This window comes from Lycorma delicatula, chromosome 4, assembly GCF_047948215.1.
Source record: "Lycorma delicatula isolate Av1 chromosome 4, ASM4794821v1, whole genome shotgun sequence".
Lineage (NCBI taxonomy): Eukaryota > Metazoa > Arthropoda > Insecta > Hemiptera > Fulgoridae > Lycorma > Lycorma delicatula.
This window is the reverse complement of record NC_134458.1, coordinates 154104642-154128796: the sequence shown is the minus strand read 5'-3', so window position 1 is coordinate 154128796 and position 24155 is coordinate 154104642. Positions and strand designations below refer to the sequence as shown.

The following is a 24155-nucleotide window of genomic DNA, read 5'->3' as shown; positions in this document are numbered from 1 at the left end:
GTCACAAACACAAAGAAAAATTCCAAAAGATAAACTTAAAGCAGGACATCATTTCAATAATGGTTCCCAATACAAACAACTAAACAAAGGTTTTATAAGGAAAAAAGTCTTGAAAACCAAATTGTAATCATATTTTTAATAATAAATATTAACATTCAATGAAGTAATTTAAATGATATAACATTATACCATAATATACTTATGTTCTTATCAGCAATTTATTTTATTTTAAAATAATTCATTTATAATATTCTTTTTACAAAAAACCCTATTTAAGTTATTAATAATACACATTTTATCATGCTAATCAATCTATTTATTGTACAATAATTTGCATGTTTTGAAAAAGATTCTGTAAAAAAATCTCAAAATCACATTAATAATATCATAAATTTAAATGAAGAAAAATTAATGATCTATTTGAACCCTCCTGCACCAACCAATTAAATTGAACTGAGTTTTTATGCAAGCTGATTATTTTTGAACATAGTGTATATAGAATAATAAATGTATACCAATTATGAATGAATGATGAAATTGAACTACAATATAAGCTGAATTAATTTATAATTAGTCATTTTATTTTTTATAAAAGTGTTAATGTAATCAGAAATTCATGCCATACACAAGTCACATAAATAATTAAAGACTATATAAATCCTTTCTACAGCAAGAATGTTATTCAGTAAATTTCTCTTACTTCATCAGTTAAATTTTTACTGTTATTGTACAAGGGTGGGGTGAAAAGTTCTAGGCCTTCACAGAGATGGTATTAGTACCTTTAATTTCTTGATGGCATCACATGATTCAATTCTTCATTAGTTTACTATATGAGTTTCAAGTCGCTGCATCACTTAGTATAATATTTAATCTGATCAAGTGGAGAATTGGGCGTCTTTGTGAAAAATGGAAAAACTGAAAATTCACGGATAGATTAAATAATTTTTTCTGAAAGTGCAAAGGAAATTAAAAAAGAGCTTGATATGACATTGGATACTCTTCTCCATCAAATCCAACAGTTAAATCCAGGGTCACAAAATTTAAAATGGGTTGAACATGCATTAGTGATAAACCACCCAGTGGACCCCCTTCTGAAGTGACTATACCAGAAATGACAAAAAAAGTCCATAAAATTGTTTTGGCAGATCGACAAGTAACAGTGTACGAGTTAGCAGACTGTAGGCACGTCAGCAGAATGCATGTGCAATATTTTACGGGAACATTTGAGCATGAATAAGCTGTGCACTAGATAGGTGCTGCATTTTCTCATGCTCAACCAAAAACAATGCCAAAAAAACATTTCAAGTGATTATCTCAAGCTCTTTCGGCGCAATCCAGAGAAATTTTTATGTCGACTGATGAGACTGATCTGGCTCCCAGCTATCACTTGTTTCCAGATCTAAAAGAAAATGATTTGGAAGGAAGAGATTTTCAACCAATAATGAAGTTATTGCAACCGTAGATGGTTATTTTAAGGAACTGGGTAAATCGATGTACCAAAATGGCATAAGCACTCATTATACGTCATAGCAATCACAGTTGGAATTGATAAAAAAAGTAAAGTTAGGGTTGATATTATGGGAAAAAATGCAAGCAGAGGGAATACAATTCTTTTTCCCAGAGCATTAAACATACATACCTACAGTAACATTTTTAAATGAAGATTAAGGTCTAAACATAATGTTTTTGGCTCATAATTTTCAGGACAGGCCCAGTTATCAAATGAATGTGTTACAACACCAGAAAATATACAATTTTTAGTGTCATTTTATAAAATGAAAATTCTACTTTCTATAGCACTCAAAAGTGAGAAACTATATCATTTCTTGATATTTGAAAAGCATTTTATTTATACTTTTTTCCAAAATTAAGTCTAAAATTGTTCATTCCCTTTTCAATCAGAAAATATCCAGTTATTTTTTGTTTTTTATATACTATAATCTTCTTTCCAATAGTAAAAAACTAACTTCAAATTATTTTGGTGTAAGGAATGTATTGCAAGAATATTTAAGTATACACATTTCATGTTATTTACGATAAATGGCTAAGACAAAATATGAATAGAACAAGAATTCGGCTATTTTAAAAATGACAGACGAGAGAAGCATAGAACAAATAATGTACAATTTAACTTCCACACCAAAAGGTTAATGTTCTAAACTGACATTTTATTAAATTTAATACATTACCAACATAAATAAATAACATTTATAATTTTACAGTAAAACAATACATATATGCTTACCTAGTAATTTTCCTGATTGATCAAATGCGATATCTTGAACAGAATCTGTATGTCCTTTTAAAGAACGTTCGTATTCACCAGTTTCGTAATCCCAGACCTTTATAGTGGCATCTTCACTCGCTGAAACAGCCAAACTAAATACTGGATGGAATATAACCTGTAAAATAAAGAAACCAAAAAATTTTAATTTAACAAAAAATGTAAAACACATCCCTCCTTTCCCCTTAATGAAGGTAAAACTAATTTACAAACAAATGTAAAAAATCCTTGCAGATAACAATTTAACTGCTATCCAATAACAAACAAATTCTTTTCACAAATGTTTTGTATTTCCAAGGTTATTTAATTTTTTTTTTTTAATAATTCACATTATCGTAATTATCATTTATTCTATTTCATTACTTTTAACTTCCTATCATTATTCATGACAGAGGGCATAAACTGTGACAGGTCTCAGCAGGTTTCTGCATTTCTTGATGTTTTGAGATCCCTTGAGTCCCTAAAAAATGTTTTTTTATAAAATTTTGTGTTAGTGTACAATTGTTTTTATACTCTGCATTTCAAAATGAATATTGCGGCTTTAAAGTTATTTAATATTTATTAAGTTTTACTTACACTGATAAATTATACATGAAATGAAAGAGCAACTCAAAATAGTTTTTCCTATAACGGTTAAATGTGAGCACCATTTGTCCAGCCAATAGAGGAGTTCATCCAGTATTTTAATCAACAAATTTGGAGTAATTGATGCAACAGCTGCTTCATTCCTGTCTCAAGTGGGTAGGTTAGCTGGTTAACAGTGGCACATACAATTAATCATTTATAAACCTCCAAAAAAAATCACATAGGGTCAGATCAGGCAAACGTGGAGGCTGCAGCAAACAAGCCCTGTCATCTGGTCCCCGGCAACCAATCCAGCAGCAGGAGAGAATTTCTTTTAACCAGTCACATTCCACATTATGCTAGAGAGGAGGTACACCATCTTGTTGCCAAATAGTTCTGTGGTTCATATTGCAGTTGACGAAAGATTTCCTAGGACTAAGCACAAAAGACTCTTACACATTAAACATTGTCTTCGGACATATTTGGTCATCTTGTACTCTTTCCTTTACAAATTACAGCCAGTAGTTTCAAATTATTTATATCATCTACAAATGTTATTGTCACTTGGGCGATTACAATAGAACTTTAAATGGAATGTACTTCGAATGGTAATTACAGATTTACTTTGCAAACTGCAAAACACAGAACATTTTCAGTTTGGGGGGGGGGGTCACAATCTTTACTACTAGCGCTTTCAAGCGGAAGGTACAGGAAACGGTTTATGATCGTCTACACAGCTAAAATGGTTTGAGTTGCTCTTTCATTTCATGTATAATTAATCAATGTATGTGAAACTTGAGAGATATTACATAGCTTTAAAACCGCAATATTCATTTTAAAACATGCTGTATATTAAATGGTTTAATTTAGCAACATAAAAATTGGTACCATACATTATATATTATGGAGAAATAATTCCAACAATATATTAAAACATTGGACAATGGGCTAGAAGTAACTGAGAGAACGGTTAACTCTAAAGAAGTTGGACTATAAAAATGTTTGTTATACTTATATATGTTCTTTAGTCTATCAACAACCTATATTATCAGAAATTCTCTTGAATAGAAAATAAATAATCCCTATAAACTTTATAAAGAGTGGTTTTATTAATCAATATCATAACTCAACCTATCAAATAAAATATTTTTTTTATATAGGGAATTACTACTTTTAAACTTTATTGCTGGGATAGGAGCATTTTATATTTACAACTCTAAAAATAGAAGTTCAGTAGTTTTCAAAATTTAAAATTTTATTTGATTTGGAGGTTTTTTCATAAATACAAAACAACAAATGAAGTAAATTTTGTAAAAGAATAACAAAAAATTTTTTGAAAAAGAAATATAAAAGATTTGCTGCAAATAAATCTATACAAACAAATGAACAATGAAGCTGAATCTTGATAGTAGATGTAAATTTTCTAGTTACGTAATGTGTTAGAACACACACAAAATAAAACTCTTGTGCATTTCTGTACAAGAAGACTGACTTTTCGTTTCTGATGCCCTTACTATTCCGCAGTCAGAAACACACTGATTTTCTGAGTTCAATGAACTACATACATTCAATTTATGAGTAGATTCTAGAAACAAGTATAAAGTTTAAACTCTCTCACCTCTGTGACTCACTGCTCAAATAACTAAAATAACCTCAAATGGAGGTTATATTACCCATTGTCAACCTTAAATTGAGCGTAACTCAAGAATAACTCATCCAAACTTCATCAAATTTTTCACGTGTACAACTTCAGATACACTACTACAGCATATCTAAATTTCTATGAAACTGATCAAATAGTTTCGGAGATTTTAAAGCCAAAAATGTTATATATAGACCTACATGTATTAAGGCCAAGGAAATTACATTTTAAGTGAATGGTATCTTCATACTCATACCTCAAAATGTAATGAAAATTCAATTTCACCCCCCAATCCCACTGTACTACAGAAAGTAGGTAAAAAGAAAAACATAAATCCAATAAAAACTAATAAAACTGAAACAGGCTGGCCATTATTATTATTATAACATATACTTCAGAATCATAAAGAGCTTAATTAACCCAGGAAGATCTTCATCTCAGGGAAAACGGACAAGTGATAAATTCACATCAGAATATCAACATAATATAAAAAAATCTGTACACGCCTCCAAATGCTCCAACATGACTCCAAAGTGTTTCAATCAAGTACATGACTCACCAAAGGTGTCATTGGGTATCCAGGCAGCTGGTCCCAGAAGAAGTGAGATCTCCTATTAGAAGAAAAAACTTACTTGAATAAAGCAACTAAACTTCACCAAACTCATCTTTCAAGCTTTAATCATCAACATATCAAATCCATATATAATCAGTCAATTACATCATACAGGACTATAACTGCATTCCAAGATCTGCTGGTGAGCATTGGCCTACAGCAACAAGCAATACAGGAGGAATTTATCTGGACCTAGCTCCTAATCACATTATCTTGTTATATTGAAATATTTTGTCATTACATTTAATTTTATCAATTATGAACAGACTGATCTAATATACTTGTGTAGATATAATGTTTGTTTAATGCATCATCATTTGACTGGTTTATGATATATTCCCCATTCTTTTCAGTTCTATCAACCTTTTAATTTTAACATAATTAATATGAAAAAAATTCTATGTTCCCGATTACCTGTTTTGTTGTTAGTTTTTACCTTTCATACATCCCTTTATCACCAAATTAACTAAACCTAGTTGTCTTAATAAAAGGCTTGCCAATTTAGTCTTTCCCTTTGCAAGTTTCTATCACAAACTTCTCTCCTTTTCTGTTAAGTCTTAACACTTCTTCATTTTGTACTTTATCAACCCATCTAACTCTGAACATCCTACTTTAACATCAAATTTTTAAGACTCTCATTCTTTCCCTTTCTAGATTATCTGCTGTTCATGGTTCACTAACAAAATTTCAACAAAATATTTGTTTAATATATGAGGTGCAGTTTAATAGTAAGGGCCAATGAGTTATAAATAGTGACTGGCAACACTCACTGGTTGACGCATGCGCAGTAGCTTTAAGTGGTCTGTTGAGCGTGTAACCGCCGCATTGCTGTCAGTTCATTTTGTTTGCCTTTGTGAGACAGTGTATTAAAATGAGTAAAGTAATAAAGATTCACCAGTTGTGAAGTTCAATCAGTGATTAGATTTCTGAACACAAGAGGATATAATGAAGCTGAAATTCACCATTAATTGTATGAAACATACAGGCCTACTGCAATCAGTTAAGGAAAAGTGAGGCAATGGTGTTGTGAGTTTAAGGAAAACCATTCAAATATTCATGAGAAACAGAGAATTGACAGGCCTAATGTCTGGACTGGTGATCTCATTGAACGGGTAAATGCAAATGTGAGAGAAAATCAATGCTTTAAGATTAGCAATCTTTCTCTAGAATTTCCATAAGTTTCAAAGGCAACATTGCTGAGAATTGTGACTGACAACTCTGGGCTATCATAAACTGTGTGCACAATGGATGCCGAAAATGTTGACAGGTGCTCCCAAAGATGACAGAATGACATCTGCATTTCTTGACTGCTATAACAATGAGACAGGCATATTTTTTTCCCATATCATCATTGGTGACATAACATGGATTTGTATGCAAATACTGAGACGAAACAACAATCCAAGTAGTGACATCATTCCAGTTCACCTAAACAAAAAAAATTCAAACAAGCCCAGTCTTGAAGGAAAATCATGGTAACTATATTCTGAAACAAAAAGGGTGTGCTTTTGATTAATTACATAGAACTGTGAACATCCATCACATCAAAAATTTATTGTGAAACACATTCTAAACCGTGTCATTCCATTCAAAACCAACGACAGGGAATTGTTCTTCTTCGTGATAAAGTATGTTCACACACCTCTGCATGCACAACAGAAACAATTCAAAAATTTGGATGAGAGATTTTTGAACATCCCTTTACAGTCCTGATTTTACACCCAAATCTACACCACAAAAACTGGCTTGCGCCTCAGCGAGGAAAGTAAAGAGTCGAAAATCTCAATGCAAAAAGTAGCTACAATCCCAGGTGGCGGAATTTTATGCAGTGGGTTTGAAGAAGCTTGTTTCATGATATCAAAAGTGTTTGGAATAAAATGGTGATTGTGTAGAAAAATAAAGAAAATATGTAAGTATTTGAAATTTAATACATTTTTTTTTTTTCAACTGTTCTCATTTTGTAACCAATCAGCCTTTACTTTTGAACCATGCCTTGTAATTATAACTATTTAAAATATGCTAAATAAAATAAATTAAATGTTTTATTTAAATATTTCCATAAATATCACCACTTGAAAGAGAACACACAATAACAAATGAGGAATACAATAAACCTACTTTTACTCTTATTATACAGGTTAATAGGGAGATAAAAAATACTGCAGAAGCCATCTCACTTGTGTAAAAACTTTAAATGCTGTCATATAAATAACAACTTTAAATTCATTTATAAGTATGAATTATACCTCAGTATAATAATAACAATAATAATCATCAATGTATAATCAAGTGGCAGTGTCTTGGCCTTTTATCCGGGGGGTTCTGGTTCAAAGACCAGTCAGGGATGGCATTTTTTCATATGCTACAAAAATTACATTTTATATTCCTATACATAACCTTCAAGTTTCTGTAGTGAATTTCACAAAGGCAAAAAAAAAACCAAAAAAAACCCATTTCAAGTCATTCAAGAAGTAATCACATAAAATAAATGAAATTAATTTGTCAAATCTTCTATTTCTTTTCAGCATAATAATGTGGTTGAAATATTAAGGATAAATAAAAAAAATTATTACCAACTTACCTTTGTTACAGGTGCTCTATGTCCAGAAAGGCAGTATTTTTCAGGGGGTCTGGGAATCCATTCGGTAGGTGATCGTTTCGCTCTTGTCGGTGCCCCTTCTATAAATTCCTTTTCAGCCTCTGATAATTTTGATTCCAATTCCATAACCTATGAAAATTTTAATAATGAAACAATGTTGACGATAAACTAAACCAATAACAAAATATTTATTTATTTTACAATTAAATTACTTGTAGACATAAGAAAAGTATGGAAGGAGATAGCAGAGATAAGAAATAGGTTGTGATAATGTTGCCAAGACTACTATTATCAATCTTCAAACTGTAGATAATAAACTGAAAATTGTTTTCTTTTCAACTGAAATATATGAAACCTGATACTGAATATTATTATTTTGAATTGAGAAAGAGAAATTATTCAATAAATAATAATACAATTATTAATGATAACAATTCTATCACATGATGTAATAATAAAAAATTGTTCTTGTGATAGTGTAGCATTATGTAAGGAAAATTTCAAATTATAACATGCATAAAAAAAATAAGCCTGTCTTTCAAGAGTTATAACAAAGATAGAAAAATCTTAGTAATTACAGTGTTAAAATTTAAATTCAGTTTACTATTGAAAATTAAATTTATTTCATAAAAACTTTAAATGAAATAAAATAAATTAAATACAAAAATTACTCCGTTTCTAGTAGTAATTTATAAAATTGTTCTACTACTGAGTATATAAATAATAGTGTTAGATGATATTTAAAAATAGTTTTCTGTCATTTAGGCATCTTTAGTTTTTTCTGACGTCAGTTTTAATAAGGGAACCTTAAAAACAATAGTAATAAACTTTTGATTTTTATCTTGTTTCTTTCAGCAAAGTTGATATTTATTTTTTACAATAAACCAAGTATTTTATTCTGCATTCTCTTCTCATTCAAATCCTTCTTCCATCCTGTTTATTGAAATTATGTAACTATAGGCAAAACATATTTATTTGAATTATAACAATATATTTGTTATTTAAAAATATTGTAATTACAAAAATGAACAAATAAAGCAAAGGTGATATTCAGAGCACAACTTGTGTAAATTGTGTGTTGGCCAAAAATTGATACTTTTACTATTAAAACAGTTATGGATCAAGTAAAAACAACAGTTTTTACTTTAAAATATTAAAGTTAATATCCCTAAAATTAAAAAGATGTGTAGGTGCAGATAAATCATCATTAGCTTATGCGCAAGCGTGTACACACACACACACACACACACACACACACAAGGATTGTCCTGAAAGTAGTAAACTGGATTATAATACGGGCAAACTCAATTTATTGAACATATGAGCAAATACATTTAATAATCTTTGAAATGGGCACCTTGTGCAGTCACATAGTGCTCCCAGTGATGTTTCCACTCTTGGTACACCTTCATGAATGCCTGTTGGCAAGGTTCCTCACAGCCTCTTGAACAGCTTCAACAGTCATGAACTGGTGTCTATTCAAGTCTTTTTTCAGCCGGGGGAACATAAAGAAATTGCAAGCAGACAGGTCAGGGCTGTAGGACAGATGTGGTAGCATAGGCACTTTCTTGTTGGTCAGGAACTCCCTTGTTATCATTGCAGTATGGCTCAACACATTGGTGGAGGATCCAGCTGTTGGAAATCTTGGTACGAATGTGAATTGGATGTGGATGCAGAGCCGACTGTGGTTAGTTGCAATGTATTGCTGAGAAACCCCACTACAAGTTTTCCCATACACCATGCCTATGCAATGCGCCAGAGCCATTCGGTTACTTTCAAGACAATATATATATATATATATTTTGTATTTCTAGATTAGTTATATACAAAAGTAATCTTTAATAATGAAAAAAGTAAATACTTTACAAAACTTTTTGATGCAGCATCAAATGTTGATTCATTTCCAAATGTTCAATGTGGTGGCTACTTTTTGTAACACGGCAGATGTCTCATCTGTAATCAATTTCCTGCCAAATCCTGTGAAGCATGTCTTGATCTATGGTGGCAACTGTTTGTCTTATCCAGTGCAGCAGCATTTTCTAGAAGCGGAGGAACAAACATTCTGTCTTTAACATAACCCCATACAAAGAAGTCCATTGAAGTTAAAATCAGGCAATCATGGTGGCCAGAAATTGTTCCACCACGTCCAATCCAAGATGGTGTTTTGCTATTGAGTTACACAACAACTGCATAATGAAAATGTGATGGCACACCATCTTGCTGGAAAATGAATTTTGTGCATATATCCTGTTGTAATTGTGGCATTAGATAATGTTCAAGCATGTCCTGGTACGATATGCCAGTTACAGTTGTCTCAGCAAAAAAGAAAGGACAGCTTACAGCACAAAATCATTTACTGTAAGAGAGTCCTGTACATGTTCGATTGTGTGATGTTGATTCTGCTCACCTCATATCCAAACATTATGTTGAATCACTTTACCACTGGAATGGACGGTTGCTTCATCACTGGACACAATTTTATTAAGATAATTATCTTCAGTCTCAATTTTATTTAACATATTTACACAAAAACTCAGTTTCTTTTTCTTTTTCACCTTCACTCAAACCTTGTATCAGTTCAAATTTGTAGGATTTAAATGATAGTTAATTACACAATACCCTCCATACTGTAACCCTAGGAATATTCAATTCTAAGCTGGCACATCCTGTTGATTTATCTGGACTACAAATGAATGTCTGCCACATTCATTCAATTGCTGCTTCAGAAACTGAAAGTTTACCCTGACCTGGCATCCCATGTGATACACAACCTTTTTCAATGAAATGATTGAACCATGAAACAACAGACTGTTTTTAAGGTACTTACTTGCGATATTTAGTCATGAATTGTCTCCAAATGGTATACTCATTCAGTTATGTATCAAGCAATTCTGTAAGTTTTTACTTTATCATCATTAAGGCTTACTTCTGTATAACTAATTTAGAAATACCCTGAATATACAGAATGATTCCAAACTGCATGGCAATCTCTGCATGAGAGATGATTCTATAGCCAAAAATAAGAAAAAAGGTACATATAAACATAGGTCAGAAAATGGTTCATTAGCAAGTTTCAGCTTGCAAAACATTTAGCCCTGCTTTCTGCTCCCTCTGTGAAATTAAACCATACTACAGTCTTGGGTACAAATCGAGGGGTAAATCTGGTGCTTCTTTACGGTTTTTGATCAAAGAAATTGAATAAAAGTGGTCTCAGACCTCTATCTCACTTAGATTTTAAGAAAAACAGGGTAAAACACAAAGGTTTTTTTTGTGGAAAATACACGCTTTTATAAGTTTGGAGTAAAATAATTTTGTTGATTTACCAATAAACAAATAAAAATGTCTAGTTAACTTTGTAGAGAATTTAATTTTGAGAAAACTGATGTAAATATTAACTACTAAATTAAATTTGAAAAGTTCACCTTCAATTGAAGGATCTGAAAAGTGATACAATTTTAAAGAGAACAATTTTCATCAATGTTTGAACATCATAATGTAAATGAAAACAAATAGAAAATTTATCAATAACAAAAAGAAATAAAAAAAAGGTTTAAAAAAAATCATTTAGAATTCTAAAAGTTATTAAATATAAAAATGGTACTTGAAAAAACTGCAAACTTTCTTCAAAGCAGTTGCTCAATGTGACAGCCATTCTCTATTCAATGTCTAATTCAGCTAGGTGAATCCATGCTAGCCAAGTTGGGCTAGGACTTGGTGTGAGATCATGAGGTGGAGACGGCCATTAGTCAGTTTCAACCAATCTACTGCTTACTAAATGAGTTATTTAAATGATTCATCATATCACAACAGTAATGAGAAGATGCGCCGTCACTGAAAAACCACATCTGTACTCTATCTGCATGTGGAATATCTTCCAAAACTACCATCAGATTTGTTTGCAAAAAGTGCAGTACTGCTTTCCATTAAGCCTTGACGGTAGGAAAAAAGGGCCTATAAGATTATGACTAAGAAGACTACACCACACATTAAACAAAAAATGCGCTGGAAATGACTTGTAGCAATCTTACAAGGATTTTCTTCTGCCCAAGTGTGTATTTTGATAATTTGCCATGCCATTTCCTGTAAAACAGGATTCATCAGTAATTTGAATATTACTTGGGAAATCTTGATATGTTCACATTTTCTGATTAACCGACAGAATTTCATCCATTTATCAAAATCAGGTGATAATAACTGTTTTGCAAGTGTTGTATGGAAAATAATTGTTGCTCCTGTAACATTCACCAAACACCTAATTGCAAAACATGAAAGCGATATGACAACCTTCTGATGCTTGAGGTGAGAGATACTTGTATTGCATTAAATATTGCTTCTTCAGCATTGGCATTTCTCACAAAATATCCACAACTAACATCAAATTGTTGTGACTTAAGCATACCTGTTTCTCAAACTCACCTCTCCAAAGCCTCAAATGTTTTACGATCCGGTACTCTTCTATCTGAATAATTTTTCTGGTTTTCACGCACAGCAGTCAATCCATTTTTATTTACTTTACCATAAATTAACAACATGTATGTCAATTCTCCAAATGAAAACAAATTTTTATCAAACAATGTGAATATTCAAATGCTAGACACTAAACTAATTGCTGATCAGCTGTTATTGCCAACCTATAAAAAAATTAATATGTTTTAGCAGAATGTCGTCTTTCAAATTTATTTTTATAATTTTTGGCAATTGTATGAAAATTGTTCTCTTTAAAATCGTATAACTTTTCCAAACCAGTTTGTGAGTTCTGTTTCCAATTAAAGTTGAACTTATCAATTGTGTTTAATTTTTATAAACATTATTTACATCAATTTTCTCAGAAGTAAATTCTCTACAACATTAACATTTTTATTTGTTTATTGGTAAATTAATAAAGTTATTTTATTCCAAACCTAAGATTGTATTTTCCAACAAAACATTTTTGTATTTTATCCAGTTTTTCTTAAAACCTAAGTGAGATAGAGATGTGGGACCACTTTTATGTTTTTCTTTAGATCAAAAAACACAAGGAAGCGCACTAAATTTACACCTCGATTTTTATCCAAGAATTTTAGTAGTTTAATTTCAGAGAGGAAGCCAAAAGCAGGGCTAAATATTTTGTGAGCCAAAACTCGCTTACAAACCATTTTCTGACCTGTTTTTATGAACTTTTTTTGGCTATAAAATCATCTCCCGAGAGTTTGCCATACAATTTCACACATCCTGTGTGTGTGTGTGTGTGTGTGTGTGTCTCTACGCGCATGTGAATGCCAAGTATTATTTTGAATTCCTAGTTTTTTAAAATAATCCCAACAACCAACAATTTCAATCAAACAACATAAGTTAAAGAAAAACACATTTAACTAGATTCACAAAGATTTAATTAACACTTTATACTGGAATAAGCAGCTAAATATTTATGCTCATTTGTAAAAAGCATTAATAAATCTGACATAAAATTTGAGAAATAATTTTTTGAAAATTCAGTTTCATTTTTTCAATAATAAGGGACTATAAACAGTTCTAACTGACAAATTTATTTAGCTTTTCAATTAGCGTAACTTGGGAGTCTTAATTTTAACTCACTTTATTTGTTATTTTTATCAGTGGAATAATAAAGGCAGATAAAAATTGTTAAATTGTAATTGATGTATATTACATTAAATTTAATATAATAATCATCAATATTATATCAGTTACTTTTCTTTAGTTTAACAGGAATATTTAAAAGGGCATTTTTAAGTAATCAGTTTCTAATTAATTATTTTTTTATAATAATCCAAAAGTAAGTCCAAGTATTTTTCTTCATTGAATGGGAAAATTCAGTTTAGCAGTGTCGTGTAATTGAAGTATAGGAGATGATACTAGTCTCTGACCAGCTAAAAAAAACAAAAACTGAGACATTGCATCTATTAAATTAGATGTAGTTTATTGTTCAAACATTTATATTTTTAAATAGTTTTAATCATTAACATCAAGAATAAAAACATCTACTGAATTTATAACACAAAAAATCACTGCCAAAGCTCCCCATGAACAGTCGGAAGTATTTTGAATTATTTTGTTTTATTATAATAAGTTAAAATTTTGATTCAGTTCACCCAAAAGATTTCTGTTTGAAAAACTTACCTTCTTTTGTAACCGAATAACTGATGTCCATTTTTTTTCAAGTAATCCACCATACTTTCGTTCGACTTCACCTGGCATGTCTGCATCTTTTTTAAGGCCTTCTAATGCAGTCAAGTATCCATTGCTGCTCAGGTAGTCTGCTACCGCCTTGTTGCTAAAACAAAAAAATATTAAAATTAATTAAAAATGAAAGCAAATATCCACCTGTAAGCTTTTTTTTTATTGGCTTTGCCAACTTTAACTTCCTTGCTGAAAATTTAATTCAATATACAATTTTTGGCACAAAAAATTACAAATTAAATAAAAAATTAACTACTTTAATAGATTCTTGAAGTTCTACTATTCAGGAAGTATAATTAATGATAAAATGAATTCTTAAAGTTACTATATTCAATCACCTAAAAGTACGTCTGAGTAAACAAATATTTATGCATATATTATCTAATATGTATAATATTTTATACATAAACTCTAATCAGATGTTTAAGCATTCATTCATCGTTACTTCTCCAATAAATTACACAATTATACTCAGAAATATTTTAGTAAAGTTATAGGTAAAATCCTAAGCAAGAAAATAAATAAGTCTTGTTTTTCTTCTTTACTCCCAACCAGCCAGATATGGAAACGTACTAATATACTGTACCAATCCCAAAATACCCTACACAAATCTCTTAAAATAAACCTTCTCAACCATTTTGTGAATGAGTGCTGCCAGAATTCTCTTTGGAGTTTCAGTTGAAGTACGATTGTAGTTTTATTTAGTACACATCTTTCACATTAGTTCGAGTAAGCACCAAAAATTTCTTTCACAGATAAATCTTGATAAGATTTTAAGCTAAAAAATTGAATTTCATTTACAAGCAAGAAAGGTTTTTTCAGTTCTTCTTAATACCCCAACTGATGTAATCTTCTTTTTGCTAACATCTTGATCGGTCTCTTATTTCAATTCTTAATTTTTTTCTTTTTAAAGCCATGCATAACTTTTTCTGGTACTTTTTCTAAGTAGACCATGGCTTCTTTATTCTATTATTCTTATTTTTTTTAGTTGCCACAATTAATAAGCTGTATTATTTAAACAGCCACCAATAATCTCAATGAAAATAATTTTTTTTCTGTAACTTGTTAATAGAGTTCTCATTTTCAATTAAATACAGTCTATTCAAAAAAAAAAAAAAAAACATCATTATACTAAACAGCGTAGATTTGATATCTGAAACACTCCTAGGCACGAGATATATAGAGCTCATTGTAAGTAGTGCTGAATTCTTATATCATAATTTTACTAGGATTTAAGAAATGAAGCATAATTTAGATTTGGAAAAATTTTTTCATCAAAGTTTTCAACTTTGGCAATCACAGGTAATAGGTTTTGTAGAAACTTTCTTTTCATATTTTTAAATTTATGTAAAAATAATTTAACAAAATTAAAAACAAAAATAGTTATTGCAAAAGTAATAAGGAAAACACTATTTTAATATTAAAGAAGCCATGAATCTCTACTGAACCTTTTTTTTTATGTGTTCAGGCCTAAATCATCAAATTATTTAATACATAAAGCTCCTCAGTGAAAAATTTTTCAAATAAATTAAACAGAAGTAATTATAAATTGGAAAACTAATCATATTAAAATTCAAGAAACAGAAAACCATTATTAAAAATAACTAATCTCAATTTTGAATTTTAAATAAATTTCTTAAAAGTTTTTGGTTAGTTTTTAAACCCAAAACATTAAATTTCCTTATTACCTTTATCTTTCTTGAAATGATTTTTTATTAACCAACCTACAAAAAGAGTTGGGCTGTGGCGGACTGTCTTAAATTAAGAGATTAAAATGTCTTTTTAAGCTTAATTTTTTTTACATTTTCTATTTATACTGCCCAAAATGACAACAGTTATTTGTACTTTTTAGACTTATTCTAAAAACATTATTTAAAAAATGAAAGTTATGCGATTTTGTAAATACTGTTAGTTTGTCAATTAAATTTAATATCATTTCTTCCTGTCTTTATAAAAAAAAATTATTGTTTTTTCATATACATCTTTTCCTCGTGTCTATTAATGGCAATTGTTTACCAATCAAAATGGCAATCATGGTCTAGATTTTAAGTAAAATGTTTGAAACAGTTTTTGAGCATTATCTAGTTTTTGTGATTATTATAATTTATATTTTTTCATTTGTTAAGTAATTTCTTTTTTGATGTAATATAGAATTATTTAATACAAAATTATATAGTCACAAAAGGCGACTTTTGGTATTAATTATTAAAAGTTTTTCTGTTACTGTGTTAAGTAGTTATTTTATACCCAACTGCTGGAGCACTTTTGAGGTTAAATATCTTCAGCAGTTAGTTTTTATATATATATCAACAGCAGTCTTTTTAAATCATCTTTCTGCAGTTCTTTACTTATTTTCATCAATACAAATTTAAAATAAAAATTATGTATGAAATATGAATTAAAATAAATAATAAATAAATAAAACATAATTCAAAAAATTCCACAAAAACAATACTTTTGTACATTTTTCAAATACTGATTTTTTACAAGTTGCACAAATTAAGGGTTACAAAATTATTTTTAATTTAGCATGATGTAAAAATTTAAAGAATTGAAAATGTATTATTTTTTTTGTTTTAATATTTTTTTGAAGTCTGTTTTATTATTTTTAAAGTTAATTTCAACCTACACATATATGTAAATAAGAAAAATTATATAGAAGAAGTGGTGGCAAACAGAATACCAGATACTTGTTGAGAGTTGAACCTAAGTCTAGTTGATCTATAGAAGCCAGCATTCTAATAATTATAACAACTGATTTCATAAAAATCACTATACTCAATATCATCTACCTTCAAAAAATTGCCTTATTTGTATAAAAAAATTAAAAAAAAACAGAATATTTATCAATGTAGTCTTTGAAAAAGAATTCATTAATAGAAGATTTCTTTGGAAACTTCTTCATACTGTCCAGTCTAAAAGTGAATTAACAATCCTATTATGGCACAACTATTATAATGAAGTCATTGGGCAGACTGCAGATATTTTTAAAAAACTATAATGCAATCCAGATTACAACAAAGGAAATTAGAAAAACTAAATTACTGTATTTTTTAAATAAATATTTAAAGCAGTCACACATTACAACAAGAATGCTGAATTTCATTCAGTAAGTTAATACTTAAAATCGTGCTTAGGATCTAGTAACTATTGCTTGTTCGAGCAAAAATGTCACCTGCTTCTTTTACCAAGTATTTCCATGTAGTATATTTTTATTTGATAATGTTATGATTTAGATCTTAGTATTCCCTGGTACTTTACAACCAAGTAATTATTTCTATTCTCATTAAACTATTATCTTACTATTTTTTTAAACACATAATAAGAACAGAATATTTATCAGAATATGCAAAAAAAATTACAACTACATAAATGCAAAAATAAAGGGGAAATTCAAGTGATGAATTTACAAACTGATCCTTTCTTTAAAGTTACTGAATCCAGCTATATGTATAACATGTTAATTTATTAATAATGGAAGAGAATATCAGGGGTAAAGATTATGGACATTTTATTTTAATATAATATATTTAAAAAATATTTTTTAAATGCAATTTTCAAAATAATAACCTGTCATCTTGTGTAAAATTAAAAAGATTAAATCTATAATGTAACCAAACGCAAGGTTATATTAAACAGTAAATTAACAACAAAAACAATGTGATATCAGTTTAACTGACTCGTTAACACTGCACACAATACCATGTGTAATCTTTTAATCAGTTTATTTCCTAGAAAGAAAGAAAAAACTGAATCAGCCTGCTGCTACTTATGCAATTAATATGTACATTTTTTTATGAAAGCTACTTTTTTCTTACAATCCTGTATTACATACAGAATGACAAAAAATTACAAATGTGGCATAAAAATAATACAATTAGCATGTAAATAAATAATTATATTTTATGACAACATAAAATGATGGAATTGTAGAAATAACGAATCTATATATATATAAAAGAAGAATGAATGGTTCAAGGTTATCAGCTAGGTGAAAACTACCACTCATGTAGTATGAGAATATGCTTGGCTAGTCTTTTCTTCTTTTTATTATTTTAATTTTCTACTAACTTTTATACATTTCCAGACTACTATAAAAGAGTACAAGCCACAGACGTTTTTAATGCCAATTGTTAAAGGAAGAAAAAAAATTACAATAAACATTCTATCAGTTTTCTAAAAAAAACCTCTAAAAATGGTGCCACCTTCAGGTTCACGTTTCATTTTCACTCACAAAACTATAATATAATATTTTCAATATTAGCAAAATTTACAAAGTGGTCAATCCATTGAAGTGATCCTAAGGTGGTTGCTTAAAAAAAATTGAAACTTATCCACATGTCTCAAAACCTTAAAACTATTTTTTTTTTTTTTTTACATTTTTTATTTAAACAGTTTACCTGTAGTGGCCATTTCTGTTAACAGTGCACACACTTATTTTTGTGATTGTAAGAGTTTATGGAAAAAAATCATAACTAAAAAAGCTACTGGTCCTGGAAGGATGAAACAAAAAGCAATTTAATCATATTTTATCAAGGTAAAAGACTGGTCAAATGTTTTATTTACCTACCTTTCTTCTTTCTATGAGAAAATTGCCAATAAAGTTGAACATGAAAAACGGTGAAATTTCACTTTTGGTAATTTTTTTCAAGAGTCAGGGATGGCATACACAGTTTGAATTATTTTTTATATGTAGGTATATGTTAATAGTTTTATCATAAATAATATTAATGGTGATGATATACTTACTCCTACATTTTTATGAATTTTTGAAAACTAATTTTTTTTTAAAAATTCAATTTTTGGCTTCAAATAAAACTGATGGGGCAGGTGATAAAAATCTCAAATTTGCACAACTTGCAGTGTTTTTGTAGATGTTTATGGCAAATAAAAAAGTTTGTTGTATATTGTACTAATAAAAAAAAAAAAGGCTTGTGAAAATGCAAACGGAATTTCAATTCTTTCTTAGCTTTCTAACACAAGATTGCAGTTAAAAAATACATCTTTAAAGAACCCCTATCACCATAAATCCCTTCTTACAAGAATGAATATTTACAATTATGTAATAATAAAACATAAATATATACATTTAAATACTTGTTTTGTTTATTGTTCTAAAGGCTACATTGATTAAGATTTTTTTTAAATTTGTGAACTAGTTTCTTTTAATGCTCTAATATATTATATAATTCTCAATTAAGTTAATCTACTGTGCATGCAAGTGCACATACACACACTCACAGAGATTTGTGTAAGCATAAAGAGATTTTTAATAATTTTCTATAACAGCAATGAAAAAAAAGTATTGGTAAAATTTTTCCACATACCCTCCTTGTAGCTCAATACATTTATAACAGCAATATTTGAGCTTTTTATAAGGTCAGATTTGTTAAAGCATTTAAAATATGCATCTGTTTTATAACTTCCTTTATTATTTGACGAAAATGTCTTTCTTGCAATTCTTTAATTTTAGAAATATGTTAAGTCACATGTGCAAAATCTGAAGGAATATGGTTAATTTAAAAACAATTAGTAGCAAAATGTATGTTTTAATTCATCAGTCAGTTATCTGGTTTGATGTTCTCAATTCCTTTCTGTTCTGTGCTAAAACATTTAACATATTATTACATTCTACATTATTAATTAATCTGTTTTTAATCTTTATCTTCCGCAGATTTTATATTCCACACAACCCCCTATTACGGCATTACGTAAAACTGGTCTTAATACATGCTTCATCAACTGAGTTCATCTCTTTATAAGATTCAGGGCATAAATTTCTCTTCTTTTTTCTTCTAAAATCCTCATCTTTTTCATTTTTCTGATCTACCTTATTTTAAACATTTTCAAATAAATTTTCAAATAACTTTTCAAAGGGCTCTATATTCTTTTCCTTTCCGATCAACCTACTGTCCTCATTTCACTGCCAAAAAGTGCTATACTTCACATTAATATTTGTAAGAATATATTTGTAATTCTTAAATCTATATTTGATATTAGCAGACTCTGTTTCTGTATGAAAGCTTTCCGGTTTGATCTAACTTACTTTATCTGCCTTTTAAAGTGTTACTATCTAAATAATAAAATTCTGTAACAAATGGAATATTCTGTTTATCTACTAAATATTTGAGTTTGTCATCATTTTTTATTTATTTACAAACTTTATTTCTCCTAGCAAACAATTGGGGCAATTTAGTGTTTTTCCTCCTAGAAAACAACCCATGCTATTCAGTATTTATTCTAACCCATTTCTGATATCAGCCAAAATAACAATGATCAAGTCAAATCAAAAAGACTAGATTTCACCTTTTCCTTTTCATGTCCACCCTTTGACATGGTAATGTCAACCAACATTTCCATGTCAGCTAAGTTAGACATAACCTGTGAAAGAATTTTTTTTTTTTTTAGAATGTTCAAAAGATGTTTCCTTTACGATATTAAGAGTTATAATCTAAGAATGGTAACTAATAAACAAGAACATCAACAATTTTATTTACTTAATCATTACTGAAAAAATATAAAATAAAATTATTACTAAATAAATTATAATAAATTAATTACATAATTATTATTATTATTTATTAATAAACCCCACATACTAAAACCTACTATAGCACTGTGCTGTATAAAAAAAAGAAAAACTATCAAAAATGGTATGACTGGTGACTTTTTTCTTGTGGAAAATGCTCATAACATTATTTGTTAAAGCAAATGTTGCATCAAAATTAATCCTCTTTTTTTAAGTAGCTGATGAGTAAATTTTTGAAACTTCATTCGCATTTACTAAATTACTACTTACTATTTGTAGTTATACAAATTTTTATATCTACGGTTTTAATATGAAATACACAATCTAAAGACTTCTTCTTTTCCTGTTTAGCCTCCGGGAATTACTGTTCAGGTATTACTTCAGAGGATAATATATATGAGTGTAAATGAAGTGTAATCTTGTATAGTCTCAGTTCGACCATTCCTGAGATGTGTGGTTAACTGAAGCCCAATCAACACTGGTATCCACGATCCAGTATTCAAATCCATATAATCACAATCTAAAGACTATAAAAATTCAAATTAGCAACATGCACTTTTTAATAAGTAACTGCACTGTAGCGTTAGAACACAGAAATTACTGCTTGCATAGCAGCAAACTTTATCTCTCATTTGAATGACAGTCAAAAGATTACGTACACCAGATTCGTTTATATCTATTATAACCTGTATGCATGCTTTTAGTACAGGGCAAAAATATATATATGTATATATTTAAAAACAGCATCAGTTGAAACTTTGATTGAGTAGGAATGTGTATACAAGTCCAACAGTTAATTTTGTACAACAGGTAAAGTGGTTGGACTTAGTTCCAATTCTTTTACAACTAACTCACCGGTGTGTACAAATTACTTTAACACTCAATCATCTTCAAATAGTAGTATACAGGACTATGCCAAAATTGAAGAAGTTCATACAAACATTAATGTCAATCAGTAAAATATAATTTCTATTTAAGAGGACTTAAGCGTTTTTGTGATGTCATTAGATAACAAAGTTACTATAATTCACAAACAATGTAGTAAAAATGTTCAATGTCATTTAAGTGCACGCAAGAGCGCACACTCGTACGTGTGTGTATGGGCTGAAAATACAATAACCGGCGATGGGATGAGGGTCGGTGTAAGTATAATCAGTTAGTTATTTCGACTTCATTCACTCATTCATTCAGCAATCTATGAAAAAGATGTTCAACGATCGGTCGTTAAGATACAGCAGGGTGCTGCCGCAGCCGAAATAACTAAGACCGGAATAGTGGGCGAACGGTGATGGGAGGCGGACGATCGAGCGTATGTTTTTATGTGAAATCTGATGGTCGCCATGGTTACTGTAGACAAAATCAATAACGAAGGTTACGCATGACGTCACTCCAAGCTGCCGCCGACGCCGGCAGACAAACGCTGGACAAGCAGCTGATACGGTCTGCAACACGCTTCTAGGCGGAAAATAGTTTTCCTAACTATCGTCAGTATTAAAATACAATAATAAAAATGCAAACACAAAGCAACATAAACACAAGTTAAATTGGGTACGACACTTGTGTTCCATACCCAAGAGGAGAAAAATAGGCAAAAAAGAAAGAGGCACAAAAAACTTTTTCCCATAAAAAATATTACAATTACGTAATGAGAAAATATTTACAAAAAAATTATCATATGTTGAGAATGAATACCCAAAAGAATTATAAAAATAATTGTACAAAAGGATATCAAATATTTAAAGATTATTTTATTTAATTTATCTCTATTCCTAATTAATTTCAGAACCCTTTTTCTTCAGCTGTTAAAATTAATCACGAACAAATGATAAGAGAAAAGATTTCAGCACTTTAAACTAGATCCAAACTTCAGAAAACCGTGAGATATTAATCAAAAAGATAACTGGTTTCATTTATATTTATTTCATAAAATTTCCTGATAATAAAAAAAAGTTCATAATTATAAACATTATATCTATTAGACTTCAAATATTTATGGAAATATCGATCAAGACATTTTATGACGTATAAATAACCAAATACCAAATATTTACGGCACATTAGTTGTTTGTATGAAACTGTTTATGACTTCCTTTCCCAAAGAGCGATCTTGCTTAACCCGTGTCGGGAAACGTAACCGGATTTTTATTTTTATCGTTATATTTCATTGAATAAACAATACACACATAAAAACTTTAAATTAAACAACATTTTGGACACGGTTCTGGATGTAAAACTGGTATGGCTATAAATAGATAAAAATGAGTAATTTTGATATTGTCAAACATAATGATAAATATATATACCGATCAAAAACAATGAACCCATTCCATAACTTAATATTTCATTTAGGAGACGACTTAATACAAAATTCTTACCGAATCACAAGTATTTTACTCATCAAGTATCATTTCTTGTCTTACAAGTGTTCAATGTGACCATCAGAAGCAAGCAGCCGGATAACATCAAGGCGATAAGAGAATTTCTCCCAGACGCGTAGCAACATGTCACTATTCACAGAGTCGATCGCAGTTTATATTCTACGTTTAAGGTCGTCGATATTTGCAGGTAGCGGTGGACGAAAAACATGATCTTTAACAAATCCCGCAAAAAAACCACATACGGTCAAATCTGGAGATCTTGCAGGCCAAACATAAAGAGAATAAGATATTTGGCACCGTTTCAACCGCTCCATCATCGGGGCACTTCATTCAAATAAATTCGTACCATTAGATGCCAATAAGGCGTTGATCCATCCCGTTATAAAATGAAGTCATCTGAATCTGCTTGTAGCGACGAGAAGAGCAAGTTTTAGAGCATGTCAGGAAATAGCTTTAACAATAGTTTCAACATCTTATCAGAGAAAACATACTGGATTTAATTTTTTTTAAATTACAGAAAAGTAGCTAGTATTTATATTCGAAAAAAGGCCGATAACAAAGTATAAAAACCACTGGTTCAAAATTACTCAAATCAGAAAAGGGTAATAAAAAAGTATTTGTTATCAAACAGTTCAAAGAACATTTAAAAAAGCTTTTTTTACACGTGTGAAAGCGGAAAAAATGATTGAAGATTAATTATCGTAATGGACTGTAATTAGTTATGAAATAAAATAACTCATCCTTGAAATGAGACTATTATAATAAAACTAATAAAAAAGTCTTTCAAACGCATCAGCAAATATATAACGCGACTAGTGTTAAGGTTAATTTTTAATATATTATAATTACGAAGGTATCAAAGGATAGGCGAAAATCCACTGCAGATGTATAACTAGTAAGAAAAAACCCAGCACATAAAGATTGCGCGACTTTTATATAAAGCTTATGCAACACGGGCAGAAATAGTAGTATTTAAGTAATCAATATATACCTTTACTTGATGGAAACCCATAATAAAAGAAAAGAAACAAATTTGTTATTTGATCTTCATAAAATTACAACTATTAATGTAATGTGCACCGAAACAACAGCTGTGGTGATGTTTTTTGTTTTTTTTTTTGAAAATCAAATAACATATTTGTTTTTCTTTTTTTTAATATTATCTAAACTCTTCTATCCTCAAAATTAATTCTGTCATTCGTGACAGTATTTAATCTTTAAAAGGTCTCTTGCTACTAAGAAAATAAAATCGATTATCTCCAACAAATATTACTAGGGTCGTTTAACAATTGAACAGACAAATGGCAACAGCGGAAAAATATTTAACAGAATAAATCTGAAAGTGCCTGATGTGCATGTTGGCACTCCT

The 24155-nt window shown here is 29.6% G+C and overlaps 1 protein-coding gene across 3 annotated transcripts in view; it reads right to left on the bottom strand.

Moving 5' to 3' along the window:
- Lis-1 (LisH and WD40 domain-containing Lis-1) overlaps positions 1–24155 on the bottom strand; it is a 118992-nt gene that overhangs the window by 33620 nt on the left and 61217 nt on the right. For all 3 annotated transcript variants that reach the window (XM_075364437.1, XM_075364439.1, XM_075364438.1), the window contains 3 exons: positions 13820–13973; positions 7685–7831; positions 2246–2402 (listed from right to left, as the gene is read on the bottom strand). In XM_075364437.1, coding sequence (XP_075220552.1) covers positions 2246–2402; positions 7685–7831; positions 13820–13973 — 458 coding nt within the window. The remainder of the gene's footprint in view (positions 1–2245; positions 2403–7684; positions 7832–13819; positions 13974–24155) is intronic.